The 22,703-nt window shown below is 41.2% G+C and overlaps 1 protein-coding gene across 1 annotated transcript; it reads right to left on the bottom strand.

Annotated features, from left to right (window-relative positions):
* Positions 1-8,339: 8,339 nt before the first annotated feature.
* On the bottom strand, positions 8,340-16,803 carry LOC112264941 (sodium channel subunit beta-1). The gene is made up of 6 exons (XM_024441860.1): positions 16,533-16,803; positions 15,138-15,377; positions 14,818-14,984; positions 14,013-14,250; positions 13,734-13,875; positions 8,340-11,884 (listed from the first exon to the last, which is right to left on the bottom strand). Exons 2-6 carry the CDS (start codon positions 15,184-15,186, stop codon positions 11,815-11,817), a joined length of 666 nt encoding a protein of 221 aa, XP_024297628.1. The 5' UTR covers positions 15,187-15,377; positions 16,533-16,803; the 3' UTR covers positions 8,340-11,814.
* Between the last annotated feature and the right edge of the window lie 5,900 nt (positions 16,804-22,703).

The raw sequence follows: 22,703 nt of genomic DNA on the forward strand, positions 1-22,703 counted from the left end.
CATGGACTTTACAGTGTCCCAGAACTTTTTTGAGTTTGTGTTGCAGGAAGCAAATTTCTGCTTGAAAGAGCTAGCCTTGGCTTTTCCAACTGCCTGTGTATATTGGTTTCTAGCGTCCCTGAAAAGTTGCATATCGCGGGGGCTGTTCGATGCTAATGCAGAACGCCATAGGATGTTTTTGTGTTGGTTATGGGCAGTCAGGTCTGGAGAGAACCAAGGGCTATATCTGTTCCTAGTTCTAAATTTCTTGAATGGGGCATGCTTATTTAAGATGGTGAGGAAGGCATTTTTTTAAATAACCAGGCTTCCTCTACTGACGGGATGAGGTCAATATCCTTCCAGGATACCCGTGCCAGGTCGATTAGAAAGGCCTGCTCGCTGAAGTGTTTCAGGGAGCGCTTGACAGTGATGAGTGGAGGTCGTTTGACCGCTGACCCATTACGAATGCAGGCAATGAGGCAGTGATCGCTGAGATCTTGGTTGAAAACAGCAGAGGTGTATTTAGAGGGCAAGTTGGTTAGGATGATATCTATGAGGGTGCCCGTGTTTACGGCTTTGGGGTGGTACCTGGTAGGTTCATTGATAATATTTGTGAGATTGAGGGCATCAAGCTTAGATTGTAGGATGGCTGGGGTGTTAAGCATGTTCCAGTTTAGGTCACCTAGCAGCATGAGCTCTGAAGATAGATGGGGGGCAATCAGTTCACATATGGTGTCCAGAGCACAGCTGGGAGCAGAGGGTGGTCTATAGCAGGTGGCAACAGTGAGAGACTTGTTTTTAGAGATGTGGATTTTTTTGAGATGTGGATTTTTGGGTACAGACCTGGATAGTAGGACAGAACTCTGCAGGCTATCTCTGTAGTAGAATGCAACACTGCCCCCTTTGGCTGTTCTATCTTGTCTGAAAATGTTGTAGTTAGGGATGGAGATTTCAGAGTTTTTGGTGGTCTTCCTAAGCCAGGATTCAGACACGCCTAGGACATCCGGGTTGGCAGAGTGTGCTAAAGCAGTGAATAAAACAAACTTAGGGAGGAGGCTTCTAATGTTAACATGCATGAAACCAAGGCTATTACGGTTACAGAAGTCATCAAAAGAGAGCGCCTGGGGAATAGGAGTGGAGCTAGGCACTGCAGGGCCTGGATTCACCTCTACATCACCAGAGGAACAGAGAAAGAGTAGGATAAGGGTACGGCTAAAAGCTATGAGAATTGGTCATCTAGGATGTCCTGAACAGAGAGTTTCTGGGGGCGATAAAATAGCTTCAAGGTATAATGTACAGACAAAGGTATGGTAGGATGTGAATACAGTGAAGGTTTCTGGGGGTGATAAAATAGCTTCAAGGTATAATGTACAGACAAAGGTAATGTAGGATGTGAATACAGTGGAGGTAAACCTTGGCATTGAGTGATGATGAGAGAGATGTTGTCTCTAGAAACATCATTGAAACCAGGTGATGTCATCGCATGTGTGGGTGGTGGAACTGAAAAGTTGGATAAGGTATAATGAGCAGGGCTAGAGGCTCTACAGTGAAATAAGCCAATAAGCACTAACCAGGACAGCAATGGACAAGGCATTATTGCCATTAAGGAGAGGCATGCTTAGCCGAGTGATCATAAGGGTCCAGTGAGTAGTGAGGTTGGTTGGGGTCACGGAGATTCAGACAGCTAGCCGGGCCATCGGTAGCAAGCTAGCATAAGATGTCTGTTTTTAGCCACCCCGTGCGTTTCCGTCGGTAGATTAGTGGGGTTCCGTGTGGTTGAGGGGACCAATCCAATTGGCAAAATAGATATAGTTATAGTGACCCAAGAAAATTGTCCGAAAGACCTATTCAGATAGCAGCCAATAAGACAGCTAACGATTAGCGGGACGCAGATTGGCGTTCAGGTAATGTCGTGAGGGGCCTGTTGGATAACTCCCTCAGGCAGATAACGTCAGTAGTCCAGTTGTGAAGGCCCGGTGGGGCTCCGCATCGGCAGTAAAAGGGGTCCGGATAGGTGATTGTAGCCCAGGAGTGGCTGATGGAACTCGTCAGCTGGCTAGCTCCGGAATAATTGATGTTTGCTCCGGGACCCGACGTAAGCCAAAAGTCACTCGGATAGCAGCTAGCTAGCTGCAAGATCCAGGTGTAAATGTCCAGAGCTTGCGGTAGAAATCCAGGGATATGGAGAGAAAATAGGTCCGGTATGCTCTGGTCTGACTTGCGTTGTACAAAACTGGCGATAGCTTTTCGAGCTAAAGGATAGCTGATGACCACCAACTGTGGTTAGCTGAATACTAACGTTAGCCAGTAAACTGGCTATCTTCTGGCTAGCTTCTATTGTGGATTTCAGATCTGAGGTGAATAATACCTTTTTTTATTTAATTGGTGAGGCGGGTTGCAGGAGAGTCTTTTGAAGTTGAGTTTTTAGGAAATAAAATATATAAACAGATATGCAAAGAAAATATGTAAATATATACACGGGACACGACAAGACGAGGACAAAGGACGTCTGACTGCTATGCCATCTTGGTTTATTGCCTACACTCTGTAAGCTGTTAGTGTCTTAACAACGGTTCCACAGGTGCATGTTCATTAATTGTTTATGGTTTATTGAACAAGCATGGGAAACAGTGTTTAAACCCTTTACAATGAAGATCTGTGAAGTTACATGGATTTTTACAAATTATCTTTGAAAGAGAGGGTCCTGAAAAAGGGACATTTCTTTTTTTCTGAGTTTATATCTCAATTGCAAAAGGTACTGTCCTTGGCTTGATAAAAACATTTTGGGCAGTATTTTGTTGAGAAAACATAAGGAACATTATTTGTTGAATACAGAGGTTCAATCCAGTGTGCCTTATGGCTATTAGCTGGACCAAAATGTTTCCATTTGGGATAGTGATATCCGCACATACTATATGTCCTCTTCAGGTTGGGATGAGGAGCAGAGCAGCACAGATGGTCTCCCTGACTGCCCCTAAGAAGTCAGCAACATACTTCCGTGGACGCTAACACTATCTGCGGGGACGTTTTGTGCCTCTTGCCACGGATAAGAAGTACCATGTAACGGTTTTCTTTAGGTGAAGTAGAGGCGGACCAAAATGCAGCGTGGTTGTTATTCATTGTACTTTAATAAAGAAACTGTACACGAATAAACTAACAAAACAACAAACGTGCAAAAACCTAAAACAGTCCTATCTGGTGCAAAACACAGAGACAGGAACAATCACCCACAAACACACAGTGAAGCCCAGGCTACCTAAATATGGTTCCCAATCAGAGACAATGACTAACACCTGCCTCTGATCGAGAACCATATCAGGCCAGACATAGAAATAGACAAACAAGACATCCAACATAGAATGTACACTCAGATCACACCCTGACCAACCAAAACATAGAAACATACAAAGCAAACTATGGTCAGGGTGTGACATACCAGCTCAACCTACCTCAGTACCCCAATACTGACTGTGTGTACCAGCTGCAGTGGTGCCCAGTGATATACAGTAGTGGAAAAAAACACTACTCATCGTGAAAAGTGATGAAAGTAACACTCCCATTTACGCGTTTACCCTCCGCTAAACCACTGGTGCCAACCGTTTAGAAAGGGCTGGGTAAGTACACTTGGTTTTGAGAGGTTATCAACATCAGTGGATCTATTATGAATTTGGTGAGATGATTACAATGGCAAGATAAAGTATGTGAACCCATTGCAATTAACGGGATTTCTGTATAAACTGATCATTAAATTGATCTGATCTTCATCTAAGTCACAACAATAGACAAACATAGTCTGCTTAAACTAACAACACACAAACAATTGTATGTTTTCATGTCTTTATTTTATACACCGTGGGTGCGTTACTTTACTCACAGTGCAGGGTTGGAAAAGTATGTGAACCCTTGGATTTAATAACTGGTTGACCCTCCTTTGGCAGCAATAACCTCAACCAAACATTTTCTGTAGTGGCGGATCAGATCTGCACAACGGTCAGGAGGAATTTTGGACCAGTCCTCTTTACAAAACTGTATCAGTTCAGCAATATTCTTGGGATGTCTGGTGTGAACCGCTCTCTTGAGGTCATGCCACAGCATCTTAAACGGGTTGAGGTCAGGACTCTGGGCCACTCCAGAAGGCGTATTTTCTACTGTTGAAGCCATTCTGTCGTTGATTTACTACTGTGTTTTGGGTCGTAGTCCTGTTGCATCACCCAACTTCTGTTGAGCTTCAGTTGGCGGACAGATAGCCTAACATTCTCCTGCAAAATGTCTTGATAAACTTGGGAATTCATTTTTCCGTCGATGATAGCAAGCTGTTCAGCCCTGAGGCAGCAAAGCAGCCCAAACCATGATGTTCCCTCCTCCACACAGTGTTGAGTGTTCCTTCCAAACAACGCAACTATAGTTTCATCTGTCCACAGAATATTTTGCCAGTAGCGCTATGGAACATCCAGGTGCTCTTTTGCGAACTTCAGATGTGCAGCAATGTTTATTTTGGACAGCAGTGGCTTCTTCCGTGGTGTCCTCCCATGAACACCATTCTTGTTTAGTGTTTTACGTATTGTAGACTTGTAGACTTGTCAACAGTATAGACAATTTGTCTTACCATGGACTGATGAACATCAAGGCTTTTAGAGATACTTTTGTAACCCTTTCCAGCTTTATGCAAGTCAACATTTTATTCCTTTTTGTGTCTTCTAAGATCTCTTTAGTTTGAGTCATTGTTCACATCAGGCAATGCTTCTTGTGAATAGAAAACTCTAATTTTGTGAGTGTTTTTTATTTGGCAGGGCAGCTCTAACCATCATCTCCAATCTTGTCTCATTGATTGAACTCCAGGTTAGCGGACTCCTGATTCCAATGAGCTTTTGGAGAAGTTTAAGGGTTCACATATTTTTTTCCAACCTACACTGTGATTGTTTAAATGATGTATTTAATATAGACAAGAAAAATACAATAATTTGTGTGTTATTAGTTTGTCTATTGTTGTGATTAGATGAAAATCAGATCAAATTTTATGTCCAATTTATGCAGAAATCCAGGTAATTCCAAAGGGTTCACATACTTTTTCTTACCACTGTATATACTGTTTACAGGAAACGTTATACCTAAAATGATGGGTATTTTGCTGTAGCAGTTTGATTGAAATGTTTTGGGGTTCTTATAGACAGCTGTAATTGCACTCTGTTATTTAAATAATGAAAATTAAAAGTTCAATATTAAAAATGGCCAATATTCACATAATTGATTTTATGATTTTATTTGTCATTATAATCACATAACATTGTACATTGTAGGCCTATGTCTTCATTACATTTACATTTTGCAAGACCAAATGAACTGAGAAGACATCATAGTCGATCACATTCTATTATAAATACCTTTTGAAGTTTAGTACATTTCATGATGATTGTGCATAATTTATAAGACATACAACAGGTGGAGTGGATGGATTGATTTACGTTTTCTTTAATCGCTTTGGTGCTATTTTCATAAGCATGTGGTGAATTTTCCAAACTTAAGTACAAGACTCTAAATTGACAACACTTGTAATACCCCCTATCTTATGTTCAGAACCTTTGATTGTGCATTCATTGGGGTCTTTCGCCCCTGAGTCATTCATGCAAAATCTAAGTTCTATGAAATACTAATACTTGCTTAGTCAGCAATACCTCAGATAATGTTCACTATTTAGTCATTTTAACTACTATTAAATCCATTAGCAAATAATACAAGATACAAATGTCAAAACAGTTATTTTAAAGGTGATGAATAGAGTGAAATGGTAAATATGATTTTCCATGCAGTTTGACTATAACTTGACATGTAACATTTTTAAATGATTTGTATTCAATGGCAGGTTGTGAGCATGTTGAGAAATATGTCAGTCTTACAGTTTCATTACATACATACACTACATGACCAAAGGTATGTGGACACCTGCTCATCAAACATCTCATTGCAAAAGCATGTGCATTAATATGAAGTTGGTACCCACTTTGCTGCTATAACAGCCTCCACTAGTGAGGTCTGGCACTGATGTTGGGCGATTAGGCCTGGCTCGCAGTCAGCGTTCCAATTCATCCAAAAGATGTTCGATGGGGTTGAGGTCAGGGCTCTGTGCAGTTCAGTGAAGTTCTTCCACACCAATCTCAACAAACCATTTCTGTATGGATCTCGCTTTGTGCACAGGGGCATTGTCATGCTAAAAGAGGAAAGGGCCTTCCCCAAACTGTTGCTACAAAGTTGGAAGCACAGAATGGTCTAGAATGACATTGTATGCTGTAGCGCTAAGATTTCCCTTCACTGGAACTAAGGGGCCTAGCCCGAACCATGAAAAACAGCCCCAGACCATTATTCCTCCTCCACCAAACTTTACAGTTGGCACTATGCATTGGAGCAGGTAGAGTTCTCCTGGCATCCGCCAAACCCAGATTAGTCCGTCGGACTGTCAGATGGGGAAGCGTGATTCATCACTCCAAAGAACGCTTTTCCACTGCTCCAGAGTCCAATGGCGGCGAGCTTTACACCACTCCAGCCGTCGCTTGGCATTGCGCATGGTGATCTTAGGCTTGTGTGTGGCTGCTTAGCCATGGAAACCCTTTTCATGAAGCTCCCGACAAACAGTTATTGTGCTGACGGTGCTTCAAGAGGCAGTTTGGAAATTGGTAGTGAGTGTTGCAAACAAGGACAGACGATTTCTAAGCACTACGCGCTTCAGCACTTGCTGGTCCCATTCTGTGAGCTTGAGGCCTACCACTTCGTGGCTGAGCCGTTGTTGCTCCTAGACGTTTCCTCTTTACAACAACAGCACTTACAATTGACAGGATTCAGCTCTAGCAGGACAGAAATTTAACGAACTGACTTGGTGGAAAGGTGGCATCCTATGGTGGTGCCATGTTGAAAGTCACTAAGCTCTTCAGTAAGGCTATTCTACTGCCATTGTTTGTCTATGGAGATTTCATGGCTGTGTGCCTGATGTAATACACCTGGCAGCATAGGGTGTGGCTGAAATGTCCGAATCCACTAATTTGAAGGGGTGTCCACATACTTTTGTATAGATAATGTACGTAGGACAAATCATCAGAAATAGGGATATTGTAAAGCAGTTGGCTGTTGTAAAAACATAGCACTGCCCCATGCAACATTGCACAAGATCACCTTTTCTACGGGACTTGTCAACTGATACAGTATCACCTCTCTCTCTGCTTGAAATTCATCAGCTTACAGTGTCTCAATGAAATTCAGATAATGAGTGGAATCTATTGTTATATACAACCTAGACCTATGTATTTCAGCAGTGCATTGTACACAGCAGTATAATTCCAAATGGTAGCACATACACTACCGTTCAAAAGTTTGGGGTCACTTAGAAATGTCCTTGTTTTTGAAAGAAAAGCAAATTTTTTGTCCATTAAAATAACATCAAATTGATCAGAAATACAGTGTAGACATTGTTAATGTTGTAAATTACTATTGTAGTTGGAATATCTACGTAGGCGAACCAGAGGCCCATTATCAGCCACCATCATTCCTGTGTTCCAACGGCACGTTGTGTTAGCTAATCCAAGTTTATCATTTTAAAAGGCTAATTGGTCATTAGAAAACCCTTTTGCAATAATGGTATTACAGCTGAAAACTGTTGTACTGATTAAAGAAGCAATAAAACTGTCCTTCTTTAGACTAGTTGAGTATCTGGAGCATCAGCCTTTGCGGGTTCGATTACAGGCTCAAAAGTGAAGAGTGAAGAGGCGATTCCGGGATGCTGGCCTTCTAGGCAGAGTTGCAAGGAAAAAAGTAATATCTCAGACTGGCCAATAAAAATAAAAGATTAAGATGGGCAAAAGAACACAGACGCTGGACAGAGGCATTCTGCCTAGAAGGCCAGAATTCCAGAGTCGCCTCTTCACTGTTGACGTTGAGACTGGTGTTTTGTGGGGACTATTTTATGAAGCTGCCAGTCGAGGACTTGTGAGGCATCTGCTTGTCAAACTAGGCACTCTAATGTACTTGCCCTCTTGCTCAGTTGTGCACCAGGGCCTCCCACTCGTCTTTCTATTCTGGTTAGGGCCAGTTTGCGCTGTTCTGTGAACGGAGTAGTACACAGCATGGTACAGGATCTTCAGTTTCTTGGCAATTTCTCCCATGGAATAGCCTTCATTTCTCAGAACAAGAATAGACTGACGGATTTCAGAAGAAAGTTATTTGTTTCTGGCCATTTTGAGCCTGTAATCGAACCTACAAATGCTGATGCTCCAGATACTCAACTAGTCTAAAGAAGGACCGTTTTGTTTATTGCTTCTTTAAACAGAACAACAGTTTTCAGCTGTGCTAACATAGTTGCAAAAGGGTTTTCTAATGATCAAATAGCCCTTTAAAATTATAAACCTGGATTAGCTAACACAAGTGACCCCAAACTTTTGAACGGTGGTGTACATGTAGACTGACTCTTTTCGATTTTGTCCTATTGAAGCACACTGGCTGATGGGAAAAAATGATGATGTAGTATTTACAGCCATATCCATATATGATTTGTTTTACCTTCCACCATAAATTGATGTCAAATTGATACATTTTGTATATAGTTTTTCAGTGTTCAGCAGTTATCAAACTACATACGTTAACTAGGCACTACATAATTGTGGTTCAGTATTTATCAGTTTTGAGCAGTATGATTAAGTGAATTGTGTTGTTAACAAATGACAAGAAAATCATATCAACAGCAAAGTGAATATTGCATTTTGAAAAACAGTTACTTAGATTGAACATGTATACAAATTGAAAGAGTGCTTTGGTGCAGTGAACTAGTGACTTTGAATTTGTTTGTTGTACTCAGTCAATGGGAAATGTGCTTAGAGTTTTGAAACATGATTTTTGTGATTAGAGTTGTGAAAATGTACCACATACTTGTGAAAATTGCACCCAAGTCATTGGGAGAAAAAAAACTGAAATACAGTGTGTGATAAAGTTATCTTGATAGCCATTCAATCAGATTAATTCTCTCACAATACCTCTTAATATAAATGTACATACACTTTAGAGACCGATCATTACAACTGAAAAAAATACCTTAATGCAGGACACACAATGATTAATTATTTGAATTAGAAACATGCTTTTGTGTGTAAGCACCCCTGAAAAACCATAATCAAAAAAAGAAATTTAAAAAAAGTATATATATGTTTCTCACAAAAGTAGTGTGTATTAGCTGACCGATATCCACCTCATTTTGAAAACTTTTAAAACACAGAAACCAAATGCCGAAACTATGGATACAACTTCCTCCATGCTCATGCATGATCACAATTCATATGTGCACCACTAGAAATCCCTGCATTTAATAGTAGGTTTCTGTTAGCTGATACATAATGACAAAATACACCATATTACTGTCCGGCTAATGTGCCTGGACTTTTTAGGCTAAACTGCCTTGGAAAAAAGCATAACTGATCCAGATGGTTGCCCAATCAGGCAACCTAGATGCGCTTATTTCAAAATGAATATGCATTCTAAATGCCAGGTTTTGAGTGGTTATTCAAATGACAGGCTATTCACTGCCGTTTACAGCCTAGACTAGAGTTTGTACTCACTTGAAAACAATAACATTCTTCATTACATTGTGTTGTTGTAGCCTATACAGGATACATTGCTTGTCCCTACAAAACTGAAACAATAGGATATATTTTCGAGCATCGTACCTGGGTACTGGGAGGGAGCGCGCACATATTGTAAACTACCTAGGCTTTATTTTAATGATACACTTTTTCCCCCTTTGACTGGATATATGCACTGCAGTATTAAGCCTAACATTGGTCTTATGAATTATGGTCTAATATGCACACGCTTCTAACTTAAGCTATATGGTACATGTCGAGCCTGTCTGTCTTCATTGTTCTGTTGCGAAATTATGCATCTGGCCTCTCCGCTGTCACGGCTATTCATTTTAAATGTTGTGGAGTCCCAGTAAAAGCCAAAAGCTTGTTGGACACTTGTTTAAACGTATTTTCATTAGCCTACTAACAGCCCATTGGAGTTTAGATGCATGCTTGCTCTTGCTTGCTGAATGTAAAATATGCTACAGCATTAACGGGCGGGGAGATGGAAAAGAGCAGTCCATATTTATAGTAGGCTACTCCTATCTTAACACCGGGCTACATCCTGACAAAATAGGTCTACACCACATGAGTGGCCTGCTAATGTATCTTTCTGGACCTTATACACTGTTGAGGATAGACCCAAATTGATCCAAAATGGTTGTATAATCAGGCCCACGCTGTTGACCTATGCAGTTATTTCGGCATGTGTGCGCAGTTATTCAGATTAGCCTACATCACTGCAGTTTACAGCCCACGGACAATAGTTTCGTATTCACTGAATAACAATAATTCATTACTCATTGCACTGCGTTGTTGTAGGCCAGGTATAATTATTTTCTTATCTTAAAAACGTAGGCCTGGGACTAATCAATAGTGGAGCTTTGCGTGCCTGGGGACAACGGAGCGCAGCCTGCTGGAACGCACTACAGATCTGCCATATCATAATCTGTGAATTTATTTTTCTCGGACTTTGACAGGTAACTATTTAGCCTATAGTTTGTAATATTTCGCTTCTTATTCCGGCTAAACATCAATAGCCTCTCTCTTCCAGTTGTTCCCGTGCGCAACAGGCTATATGCCGCAAGCCTCTCCGAAATAGGCCATTCCTCTTCGTGTGAAATCCCAGTGAAAGTTATAGTCTACAAAAGCTATAGACATTTTGATTTTTTTTTATACTAGGCCCAATAGTTTATTCGGGGAAAGAAGCATGATTGTTCTTGCTAATCGCTGAATGTAAAACAGGCCATACAACAAGCACAGAAAATGCATGTCGAGGAAAATTGAGGGAAAGTGCATTGGTGTGATTACTTTTGGCCAGTTATGATACGATTGTTGCACTGATGCATTGCCAATAGTTGCACAGAACATACAGAGACGAGCACAGTGAAAAAGAAGACCCAAAGGAATTGACAACCATTACAAAAATGGAAATCACTTGCAAACCACTGGAGCAAAAAGGCAATGGCATGCAGTACAATATGTGCAGGCTAAATGGCATTTGTTGTTGAATTGCTACATTTAAATACAAGTTACTATATCATTTTTCACTAGGCCTACATGTACATTGAAGTAGCCTATTATTTGCAGTTGACAATGAACACACCCTAAAAGTACTGAATGGTCACTGAACCAGTAGCCTGTCTGTGCGTTAGAGACCTCGTGAATGGTCTTGTGTTACCACCTTATCAATAGGCAGCCTGCAGTAGACTGCTTTGATCAGTTGATTGACAGGTGTAGGACTGTAGAATGATAAACGATCAGCTTTCCTCTAGGATGGAAGCTCACCAATGTTTTATAGTTATGTAGCCAATAGTTTATCATTGTAGTCAACATTAGAGTTATTGGCTTGGTGGATGGCCCAGGCCTTAGTTAACTCTACCACAACAGAACCAGCCTACTAGAAGGTCTAGCTAACATTAGCGCACTTGAATCTAATAAAATAAAATAATACTTATACACTTACACTTACTTAAAACTGTTTACTTGACTTTTATACTCTATGAATTGACTCTTTCAAATAATTGACTCTGGAAAGTTTGCCACCAGCACGCTGCAGTAGGGATATAAAGTGGAAGTCGAATCCATCACATACATTGTTTGGCTGTGCCCATTGCAAATATCACTCCGATACTTGAATTTTGTAGGCTACTATGTGCTGTGCTGCATTTCCATTGTTTATGCTTTGAGTTTACGTATCCTTTTACTTGCTGATAACAGTTTTTTTCATGATATACCTGTTTTATTCTGCCACTTGCACTCCTGCACAGTTATCTTTACTCTCCGAGGCAATAGCTAAATATTCTGCATTCCTGGAAAGAAAAGAGAAAGAGAAGTGGTTAGAATATTGTCTGCTTATTATCTAAAAACCTGAGCGATTTCATCCCATAGACATAGATAGAGGACTTTAGTGCCCAAAAGCCCATTTTAGCATGGGCAGAGCGATTGAGAGCGTTCACCCTTTTGATGTAGTCAATTGGGTGGGACTTCCTATGGGTTAAGGAAGGATCACATAATTCCATCAGGAGGATTAATTATACTTGTGAGCAAACATTCCATAACTGCAGATGCCTTGTCTTTATACCTGTTCAAACAACACCCTCCAGGGGGCACTATGCACCCTTTCAGTTTCTTTATCAACTCATAGAAGTAGCAGAAGAAGAAGATTGACTACTTCAAAATGGTAATGGCCCAAATGTCACCATCCATGCTCTGACAGATGCCATAGTGGGACAGATACAATGTTGCTTCCTCTAACTATCTCTATGTTTCATCCTATCCTCAATCATTCATCCCTCCATTCATCCTTTATTCGTCTATCTATAACCATTCTAATCACTGTCATTACTTAAAGAATTTCAATAAATCAAACACATTTTATTGGTAGCGTACATATATTATGCAGATGTGATCGCAGATGCAGCGAAATGCTTATGTATCTAGCTCCAACAATGCAGTAATACAAAACAATACAAAATAATAATACCCCCAAAAAAGAAAGAAATGAAGAAATATCAGAACAAGCAATGTTAGATTCCAGAATATAAAAGTACTGTAATGTATATGATGTGTATACATTATGGACAGTATATGAACAGGTGTGGACAGCAGTAGTTACAGTGCATATAGGATGAGCCTATATAAACAGTATGAAACATTATTAAAGTGACCAGTAATAAATTCAACTACACAGCATATCTCCTACTATTCCTACGTCTATTCCTTCATAACCTCTTTATCAATCCACTTAGCCCTCTAACCTCTCTAACCATCCAACAACCCCTCTAACCTTCATTCAACACGCCATCCTTTTTTCATTCATCCATCCATAATTTCCTTTATCCTTCCATGAAGCAACCATCCATAGAACTTAAGTAAACAGACTTATTGCTTTAATGTAGCAAAGCGAAGCAAGCAGTGTCAGCTGAGCTAACATTCAATCAAAGACTGACCATAATTTATTTTAATGGCAGCTTATTCAGTTTGGCCATTCAGCAAACATCATCGCTTCAAACTGCAGCGCGTTTGCCAACCAGCCCCCCTGCCTCCACCTGCTTTGGTTCTGTCCTTCTAGAACCCTACCTATAGCTTGGTTTTGATCATTTAAATTCACTGAGAACTTTCCCCAAGTTTAGCACCCCACGGAGCACAGCCTGAACACCAAGGCCATATCTATTATCATAAACATTTTTATGTTCAGTGAAATATGATGTCAATGGAATACATTAGTTTCCTCCTGACACAAATATATTTCACTCCTTTACCTTCTATTCAGCTTTAAGCAATTTAAACATTTTACACAACTACAAAACATAGTTATAGACTGCTGAAGCAAGCAAACAAATGTTGTACCTTCTTTGGCTTTTCTAGAGGGGCAAATGTGACGATTGAGGGACAGAGGGATGGGAAGAGTGAGAAAAGGGAGTGGCAAAGAAGACGAAGATAGAGAGAAAGACTGAATACAGGAAGAGAATATTGAACAAGGAACAACAAGGAATTGCACTACTCAGCACTATGGAAGAGAGGAGAGAACACAAATCAACAGGATGAACAGGTACAGAACAGACAAGGACAGTGAGATTATGTAGAGGGAGACAATAGAGGACCAAAAACAAAAGGATACAGCTGCAGGAGAGGAAGTAGGGTTACAGTGTTACTTACGCGCTTTCTCTTATTGCTTCCTCTCCTGCAGCTGAGATCTTTCTGAAGCAGTATACCATCTCTATGTAGAGCCAAGCCTGTAGCCCGATGATGGACACGTACATCATCACCTCAGAGACTATGGAGGCTGTCCCTCTGGTGGCTAGAGAGAGAGATGGCGAGAGAGAGGGTGGGAGTCAAAGCACTCAAAAATGCAACCACATAGGCTCTCAGCACTTACAAAGGCCTTAAAAGCTTTAAATTGCATACAAAACATTAGTCTGTATAGTAATACTGAACCTTTAGCCACCACTTTCAGGTGCACAAGCTTGCTGACAACGGTCTGGTATTCGTAGAACTCGTACGTCAGGAGCCGGTGGAAGAAGCAACGGTAGGTGCCCGAGTCATTGAAGGTGACATTGAAGACGTAGATGGACGCATCCTGTATGTCTTGGCTCCTCTTACTGCCGTTCCAGTCCACGCGGTCCTCAAAGCGCTCATCCACAATGTGGGGGCCCTCCTCATTGTAATTATATATCTAATGACACAATGACATCTGGGTTGTTTACCTGGCACTGAAAATCTCTCCGGTTTCACTTCCTAGATCGCCACCCGTATCTGGCAACGTCCAAGTTGATAGACTCAAAAGGATACAACTGTGTTTTGAGAGAGGTTCTTTGAGTAGGAAAGTATACTCAAAGTTCCATAAAGTAGCTGTGATCCTATCTGCCCATCGGCTGTCTCAGTTGCCCTTGTGATCTCTGAGATCTAAAATGGCATCCAGATTAATTCCATTTGAACCGCACTCAAAACTCTGCCATATAATGTAGTTGGGCATTGTGGTGTGTGCATATGTGCATGCATACCTTTTGTGTGTTGTGCCTTGTGGTTGTGTGCTCAGGGATGGGCTCTGGGCCATGTGGCGTAAGACAGCATTGTCTAGAGGACTACTGCTGGCATACTCTAAACAGACTGCAGACTATAGTGGCAGCATGTTTTGTGTGGGCACCAGAGCAAACAAAACCTTGACCCTAATCCTACAATCTACTGCAGTTTGTAGTAATTTGGAATGCTATAGCAATCATAATCAGTCTCAGATACTCACATGTGCATAGTCAGCTTCCCCTTTGGCCTTGAAATACCAGTCGACCGTGGCAGAAGCCTCCACCTCGGGCCTCATTTTACAGGAGATGCAGCCCAGTTTGAACCCTTTGCCTGCAACGGCCTCAGTGTCCGAGTCCACCTCTGAACAGGCCCCATGGCACAGGTACACTGTTGTTGAGAGGAGAGATGCTATTAGTACTTAATATTTTGATATTAGAAATGGGTAGCTTCACAATTCAACAGTACACAGAAGAATATCCATATATTGAAAGATGTTGTCTATTAATGGTCAACTCCACTAAGGTGGTCAACTCCACTTACCATAGAGGGCACAAAGCAGAGACAGGAGCAGCAGCCGCACAGCAGACATGTCCTTGGGTGTAATGTAGCAATGATAGTACAGATCCTAGGGCTGAGAAGCCTCAAAAGCTATCAAAAAATATCCCAACAGTCTCTTTGAACACTTGAGAGTATGATATTCCTTTGAGATGTTATCCAGAAAGACTTTGTTTGAGCAAAGTAAGAAATGGTAGGGACTGAAGTTGCTTCCTCCGAAATGACCTTAGAAATAACAAAAATAGGAGTCCCAACATCTTCAATAATACAATTGACGTGTGTTAAATTCCTTCAACCAACACTTGATATTATAATAATATATGCCATTTGGCAGATGCTATTATCCAAAGCAACTTAGTCATGCATGCAAACATTTTACTCACTGGTGTTCCCGGGAATAGAACCCACAATCTTGGTGTTGCAGGCGCCATGCTCGTTGTGCCATGCTCTTAGTGCCATGCACTTCTCTTTAAATGGAAACAATCTTCTTATCAAAGACTATTGCATTAATGAATTGACATTGTTACTACTGTTCTCATATGCTTTTTCATGCAGGATACATGCAAGTTTAACCATTAATATTGGTTTACAATTCATGTTTTTTAGGAAAACTCTGGCGCTTGATGATTTCAATTCAATAAAGTGCAAATATAAGGCCAATAGGCCAAGGAGAGACTTTCTAGAGAAGAAACATAATACACAATACAGGCTAAGAGTGCTAATCTAATATACAGTCGGCCTATTTAAAAGCCTCCCTTAAAAAGATGACTGCAGCCAATATACACGGTTTTTTTTTTCAATTTAAATCTAGCAAATAAAAGTGCTTCACTTCTTTGGCTTGAATCAACAAGTTAAACATGGGTTACAATGTTTAATGCAACATTGATCTGATTACTGCTGTTACAAAAGAGCCTACACATCCCTAAACTATAGCTATGATTATGGTTCGTTTTTTCTATTGTTCCAGATCTTTGTTGATACAGTGTTTACAAATCTATACCCTGGCCTGGGATTATCAGTTCCCTGAAGTCCTAATATCAAATACACTGAGCTATTATTATCTTTACAGGCTATTTATACCAACTGTAGTCTGATGTTCTATTCGAATAATAGGCCTACTTCTAAATTACATTGACACGGTTATATATGACACTTATTTGAATAATCTGTCGACATTATAGGTCTTCGGTTATTTTAATAGGCTACTGTAAAATCGCAAGCCACTGCATAGGCTAAATTAATAATTAATCGCATGCCAGAAGAAAGAAGGCCTAGGCTACTTAAGCAACATACCGATTATATATATATATTTTTTTAGGAACACTGTAAATGTGTTATTGCGCTATTTGGTTTAAATAATCATCATTTGCGTTGTCTCACATTTTACTGTCCTCACGTTGTCCCTTCTGAACAAAATTGCCTCCTTATGCCGATCTGTCCTTTTTCCGGGGAAATGTAGGCTATCTGTTCCTTCTGATGGATTATTATTATTGATCCTTTTGAGTGGCAAAAATTATTCCACCCATCAAATGACCCTGTATTTGTAGGCCTAGAAGAGATGTTTCTCCCAGGGTTGCATTGCGAATAATAGACTTCTCGCCCCCTGTCTGTCGTTATATTTTTTTTTACCGCAGTGCATTTGGTTGCAGCATCCTCCAAACAGGACACTTGTGTGAAGCTAGCCACAATAAGGATTAGCCACAATAGCGGAATGAGCTTCTCCTTCAGAATAAAGGTCCCCCATTAGAAGTGATTCAAATGGATACAAATACTGGAATGATGCCATATTTGGACTAGATAGGCCTAATGCTAAACAAGGTCGGAATGTTGTTTTATAAATTCAACAAAAGACAATAATTTGTTAATTTGACACAAAGTTATAAAGAATCTGTAGAAATCACACTGTGGATGTATTAGACTTTAGAATTGCATTACTTGGTGACACTGACAGATTACAATTCTGAAGAGTTTACACAAATATTATATTAGGGAACTTTAACTGTGGTAAATCACCTCACAATACAGCGTATTATGCATATTGACATTCATATTGCAATGTACAGCCTTACCTATGGATCTTGGGATCTTGGGTTCCACATTTATGAACCCTTTAAAGCATGACAAATGGCTATAGATGCTTTGTAACACCCACAGCCTACTCAGTGACACACACAGAACACAACTATTAGGGAACGTTAAAAAGCAACTGCCCCTTGAAACCAACTAATCCCTTTGAAAAAGGTCTATGTAGCATTGACTTGAGTCAGAAAACATTATTCTAGGGTCAAAATTGACTACCACGTGTAAATAGGATAATTTTGGTCATAAAGTCAGTCTTATCTAAACAGAGTTTTGAACCTCAGTGAGTCACAACAAGAAAATTCAGATTGGGATTGGATTACAATTATGTCAACAAATCCTGCCCCCTTTTGCCAAACTGAACGTGCAAATCGCCCCTCCGCCCACTCACTTCCCTTCATTGAGGGAGTTCTATTACACTGGCCCGGGATGCACCGGGAAATGGCCTGTCATGTCATTTGGAGCAAGCAGGGAGTGAGGAGCGCTCTTCTCACATTAGGCTAATCTGCGCCACTCGGTCATGATGTCAACAAGGCAGCTAGTTGCATCATCCAAAAACATCTCCCACTTTAAATTAGCACTACATAAATGTGTTACAAAGCATCTATTACCATATTTCATGCTTTAAAGGGTTCATAAACGTGGCATAACACGGTGACATAATCACCCATTATGTCGAATAGGATTTAAACATGTTCTTGCCTTTTCTTGTGAGTTTTTCCTAGCCACTGTGCTTCTACATCTGGATTGCTTGCTGTTTGGGGTTTTAGGCTGGGTTTCTGTATAAGCACTTTGTGACATCTGCTGATGTAAAAAGGACTTTATAAATACATTTGATTGATTGATTGACATGACTATGAGACGTGGCTGTATCTAGGAGGATTTTTATTTAGCTGAGCCTGTTAGCTAGCTACATTTGATTGAAATAACGATTGTGGTAGCTATGCAATCTAACTTAACACTTAACTATTACACAATTTTTCACTGTTCAGTGGCACCACAAGTGGGCAGTTGATTTGCAAACTCATTATATGTGCGCTTACTACGCTGAAGATGGCGTCGACAGAGATGGCAGCATCGCGACTAGCTCTTAGGAAACTTTGCAGTATTTCGCTTTTTTATATACAATTTTTGACATTATTAGCTCAGGAAATGTTTTGTGTCATTACATACAGCCGGAAATATCTATTGGATATTAGAGCAGCGGTAACTCACCAGAACTACCAGCATTACGACCAGGAATATGACTTCCCTGGAGCAGATCCTTTGTTCACTCCTCCCAGAGCAATTAAAGTCATTCCAGAGGCCGACCCAAAACATTGCCGGTGGAGGAGAGGAACTCGAGGCTGCCTCCTGGTTCGACTTAGGAGGGGCGCATACCACCCACCGCTTCCGAGTATATTACTCGCTAATGTTCAGTCCTTGGATACCAAAGTTGATGAGCTTAGAGCAAAGATTTCTTTCCAGAGAGACATCGGGGCCTGTAACATACTTTGTTTCATAGAAACATGGCTCTCGGGATACTCTGTCAGAGTCGGTAAAGCCAGCAGGAGTCTCAGTACATCGCGCAGACAGGAATAAATATTTCTCCGGAAAGCAGAAGGGCAGAGGGGTGTGTTTCATAATTAACGACTCATGGTGCAATTCTAGGAAAGGAACATATAGTAACTCAAGTCCTTTTGTTTACCCGACCTAGAATACCTCACAATTAAATGCCGACCATATTATCTCCCAAGAGAATTCTCCTCCGTCATTGCCATGGCCGTTTACATCCCACCTGAAGCCGATCACTCAACGGCCCTCAAAGAGCTTCACTGGACTTTATGCAAACTGGAAACCACGTATCCCGATGTTCATTTATTGTAGCTGGGGATTTTAACAAAGCAAATCTGAGGATTAGGCTGCCAAAGTTCTATCAACAAATCGATTGTACTACTCGTGCTGCTAAGACTGTCGACCATTGCTTTTCAAACTTCCAGAATGCTTACAAGGCCCTCACCTGCCCTACTTTTGGCAAATCTGACCATGACTCCATCTTGCTCCTCCCGTCCTATAGGCAGAAACTCAAACAGGAAGTACCCGTGCTTCGAACAATTCAATGCTGGTCTGACCAATCGGAATCCACGCTTCAGTATTTTTTTGATCACGTGGACTGCGATATGTTACGGGTAGCTTGTGAAAATAATCTGGATGCATACACGGATACAGTGAGTGAGTTTATAAGGAAGTGTATAGGAGATGTAGTTCCCACTGTGACTATTAATAAAACCTACCCTAACCAGAAGCCGTGGATAGATGGTAGCATTTGCGCGAAACTGAAAGCGTGAACCACCGCATTTAACAATAGCAAGGTGACTGGTAATATAGCAGAATATAAACAGTGTAGTTATTCACTCCGCAAGGCAATTAAACAAGCTAAACGTCAGTATAGAGATGAAGTGGAGTCGCAATTCAACGACTCAGATATGAGACGTATGTTGCAGGGACTACAGACAATCACGGACTACAAAAGGAATACCAGCCACATTGCCGAGACCGACATCTTGCTTCCGGACTGGCTTTACACATTCTTTGCACACTTTGAGGATAACACAGTGCCACCGACGCGGCCCGCTACCTAGGACTGTGGGCTCTCCTTCTCTGTGGCTGACGTCAGTAAAACATTTAAACATGTTAACCCTCGCAAGGCTGCCGGCCCAGATGGCATCCCTAGCCGCATCCTCAGACCAGCTGGCTCGTGTGTTTCGGGCATATTCAATCTCTCCCTATCCCAGTCTGCTGTCCCCACATGCTCCAAGATGGCCACCATTGTTCCTATACCCAAGAAGGCAAAGGTAACTGAATGTAATTACTATTGCCCCATAGCACTCACCTCTGTCATCATGAATTGCTTTGAGAGACTAGTCAAGGATCATATCACCTCCACCTTACCTGACACCCTAGACCCACTAGACCCACATTTGCTTACAGCCCCAATAGATCCACAGACGATGCAATCGCCATCACTCTGCACACTGCCCTATCCCATCTGGACAAGAGGAATACCTATGTAAGAATGCTGTTTATTGACTATAGCTCAGCATTCAACACCATAGTAGGAAGGTAGGAAACATCACCTCCACTCCGCTGATCCTCAACACACACTTCACAAGGGTGCGGGCTCAGCCCCCTCCTTTACTCCCTGTTCACCCATGACTGCGTGGCCAAGCACGCCTCCAACTCAATCATCAACTTTGCAGACGACACTACAGTAGTAGGCTTGATTTCCAACAATGACGAGACAGCCTACAGGGAGGAGGTGAGGGCTCTGGGAGTGTGGTGCCTGGAAAACAACCTCTCACTCAACAACACAAAGGAGATGATCTTGGACTTCAGGAAACAGCAGCAGGTGCACCCCCCTTTCTACACCGATGGGACCGCAGTGGAGAAGGTGGAAAGCTTCAGATTCCTTGGAGTACACATCACTGACAAACTGAAATGGACCACTCACACAGACTGTGTGGTGAAGAAAGCGCAACAGAGCCTCTTCCCCCACACCTATCTGATTCAGAGAGTTTGGGTTAAATGCAGAAGACACATTTCAGTTGAATACATTCAGTTGGGCAACTGACTAGGTATCCCCATTTCCCTTTCTCTTTCCCTTTCAACCTCAGGGGGCTAAAGAAATCTGGCTTGTCACCTAAAACCATCACAAACCTTTACAGATGCACAATTAATGCATTCTTTCGGGCTGTATCACCGCCTGGTACAGCAACTGCACCGCTCGCAACCGCAAGGCTATCCAGAGGGTGGTGCCCAGGGGCCAAAAATATCATCAAGGACATCAACCACCTAAGCCACTGCCTGTTCACCCTGTTATCATCTAGAATGCGAGGTCAGTACAGGTGCATCAAGGCTGGGACCGAGAGACTGAAAAACAGCTTCTATCTCAAGGCCATCAGACTGTTAAATAGCCATCACTAGCCCATTTGAGGCTGCTACCCATAGGCATAGGCAAAGGAATGGAACACTAGTCACTTTAATAATGTTTACATATCTTGCATTACTCATCTCATATGTATATACTTTTTTCTATACTATTCTGCTGTGTCTTAGTCTGTTCTGCTCTGACATCGCTTGTCCATGTGTATATAGTCTTAATTCATTACTAAGATTTGTGTGTATTGGGTGTATGTTGTGTAATTTGTTAGATATGACTTGTTAAATATTACTGCACTATTGGAGCTAGAAGCACAAGCATTTCGCCACACGCACAATAACACCTGAGAAATCACATGTAATGTGACCAATAACATTTGATTTGATACACTGCTAACCAAGCAACAGCGCAGGGCATGCACACTGATATAAGGCCTGTTAAACTTTGACCCACTCTGGTGGCATTTTCTAAACGTCACATAATATTGTATATTATCCTCTGTGACAAAGCTGACTCGGTAGCTCTCGTCACGAACATGCATTATTTAATTTCCCTTATAAATAGTTTAGCGCATTCATGTTTCTCCATATATGTAGTAATTAATTTATCATAAATGTATATGCTGTTGTCCTTTCCTCTAAAGCCAGTATCATAGGTGTTTACTGTGCGCAAGGCTAATTATGTGTTGAGGAATTGTTTGGTCAAGTAGCATTGTGAAACATTTCAGTTTCATATTTATTTGACCATTTTGCAATCCTCCCAGTGGATGCGATGTTCAGGTGCCTGTGAACACTTGCTACTCTGACGACAAAGAAGTTAGTTTATTTCCATATTGTAATGTGTCCTGTGTTTGAAGTTTGTGTCTCGGAGCCTGCAGAACTGTTGTTATGAAATGTGTATTCATTAATGGAAAGTATTCCCAATTTGAGGATAAGCCAGGAATGTTTAAGATGTTTTTTTAGACAGAATATGTAAATGTGGGTATAATGAAGATGTCTGTTACGTTATTTAATATGCCATATTTGGGTAAAGAGCTCCATGGTTAATGGTATGGTCCAGAGGGAGTGGCCATAGATATAAAGGTACCTGGTTCACCTGGGAGCTGGAGGGATGTTCTAGCTCTGGTATGTGAGCTGTCCGTAGAGGCTGTCCGTAGCCTGGTATACCCCAACCTGCTATAATTGGTTTGGCTGGGTAGGCCTGATTGAGGCTTAGGGTTTCAGTTTATATTCAAACCTGCATTTTGAGAGTCTGTGTCACACCCTGACCTTAGTTATCTATGTTTTATGTATTATTTTGGTCAGGTCAGGGTGTGACGAGGGTGGGTATGTGTGTTTTTGTCCTGTCCAGGGTTTTTGTATATCTTTGGGGGTTTTGTATGTCTAGGTAATGTAGGTCTATGGTGGCCTGAATTGGTTCCCAATAAGAGATAGCTGTTTATTGTTGTCTCTGACTGGGGATCCTATTTAGGTTGCCATTTTCCATTTTGGTTTTGTGGGTTATTGTCTATGTGTAGTTGCCAGTCAGCACTCGTGGCGTATAGTGTCATGTTA

The sequence above is a fragment of the Oncorhynchus tshawytscha genome, linkage group LG13, assembly GCF_018296145.1.
Source record: "Oncorhynchus tshawytscha isolate Ot180627B linkage group LG13, Otsh_v2.0, whole genome shotgun sequence".
Lineage (NCBI taxonomy): Eukaryota > Metazoa > Chordata > Actinopteri > Salmoniformes > Salmonidae > Oncorhynchus > Oncorhynchus tshawytscha.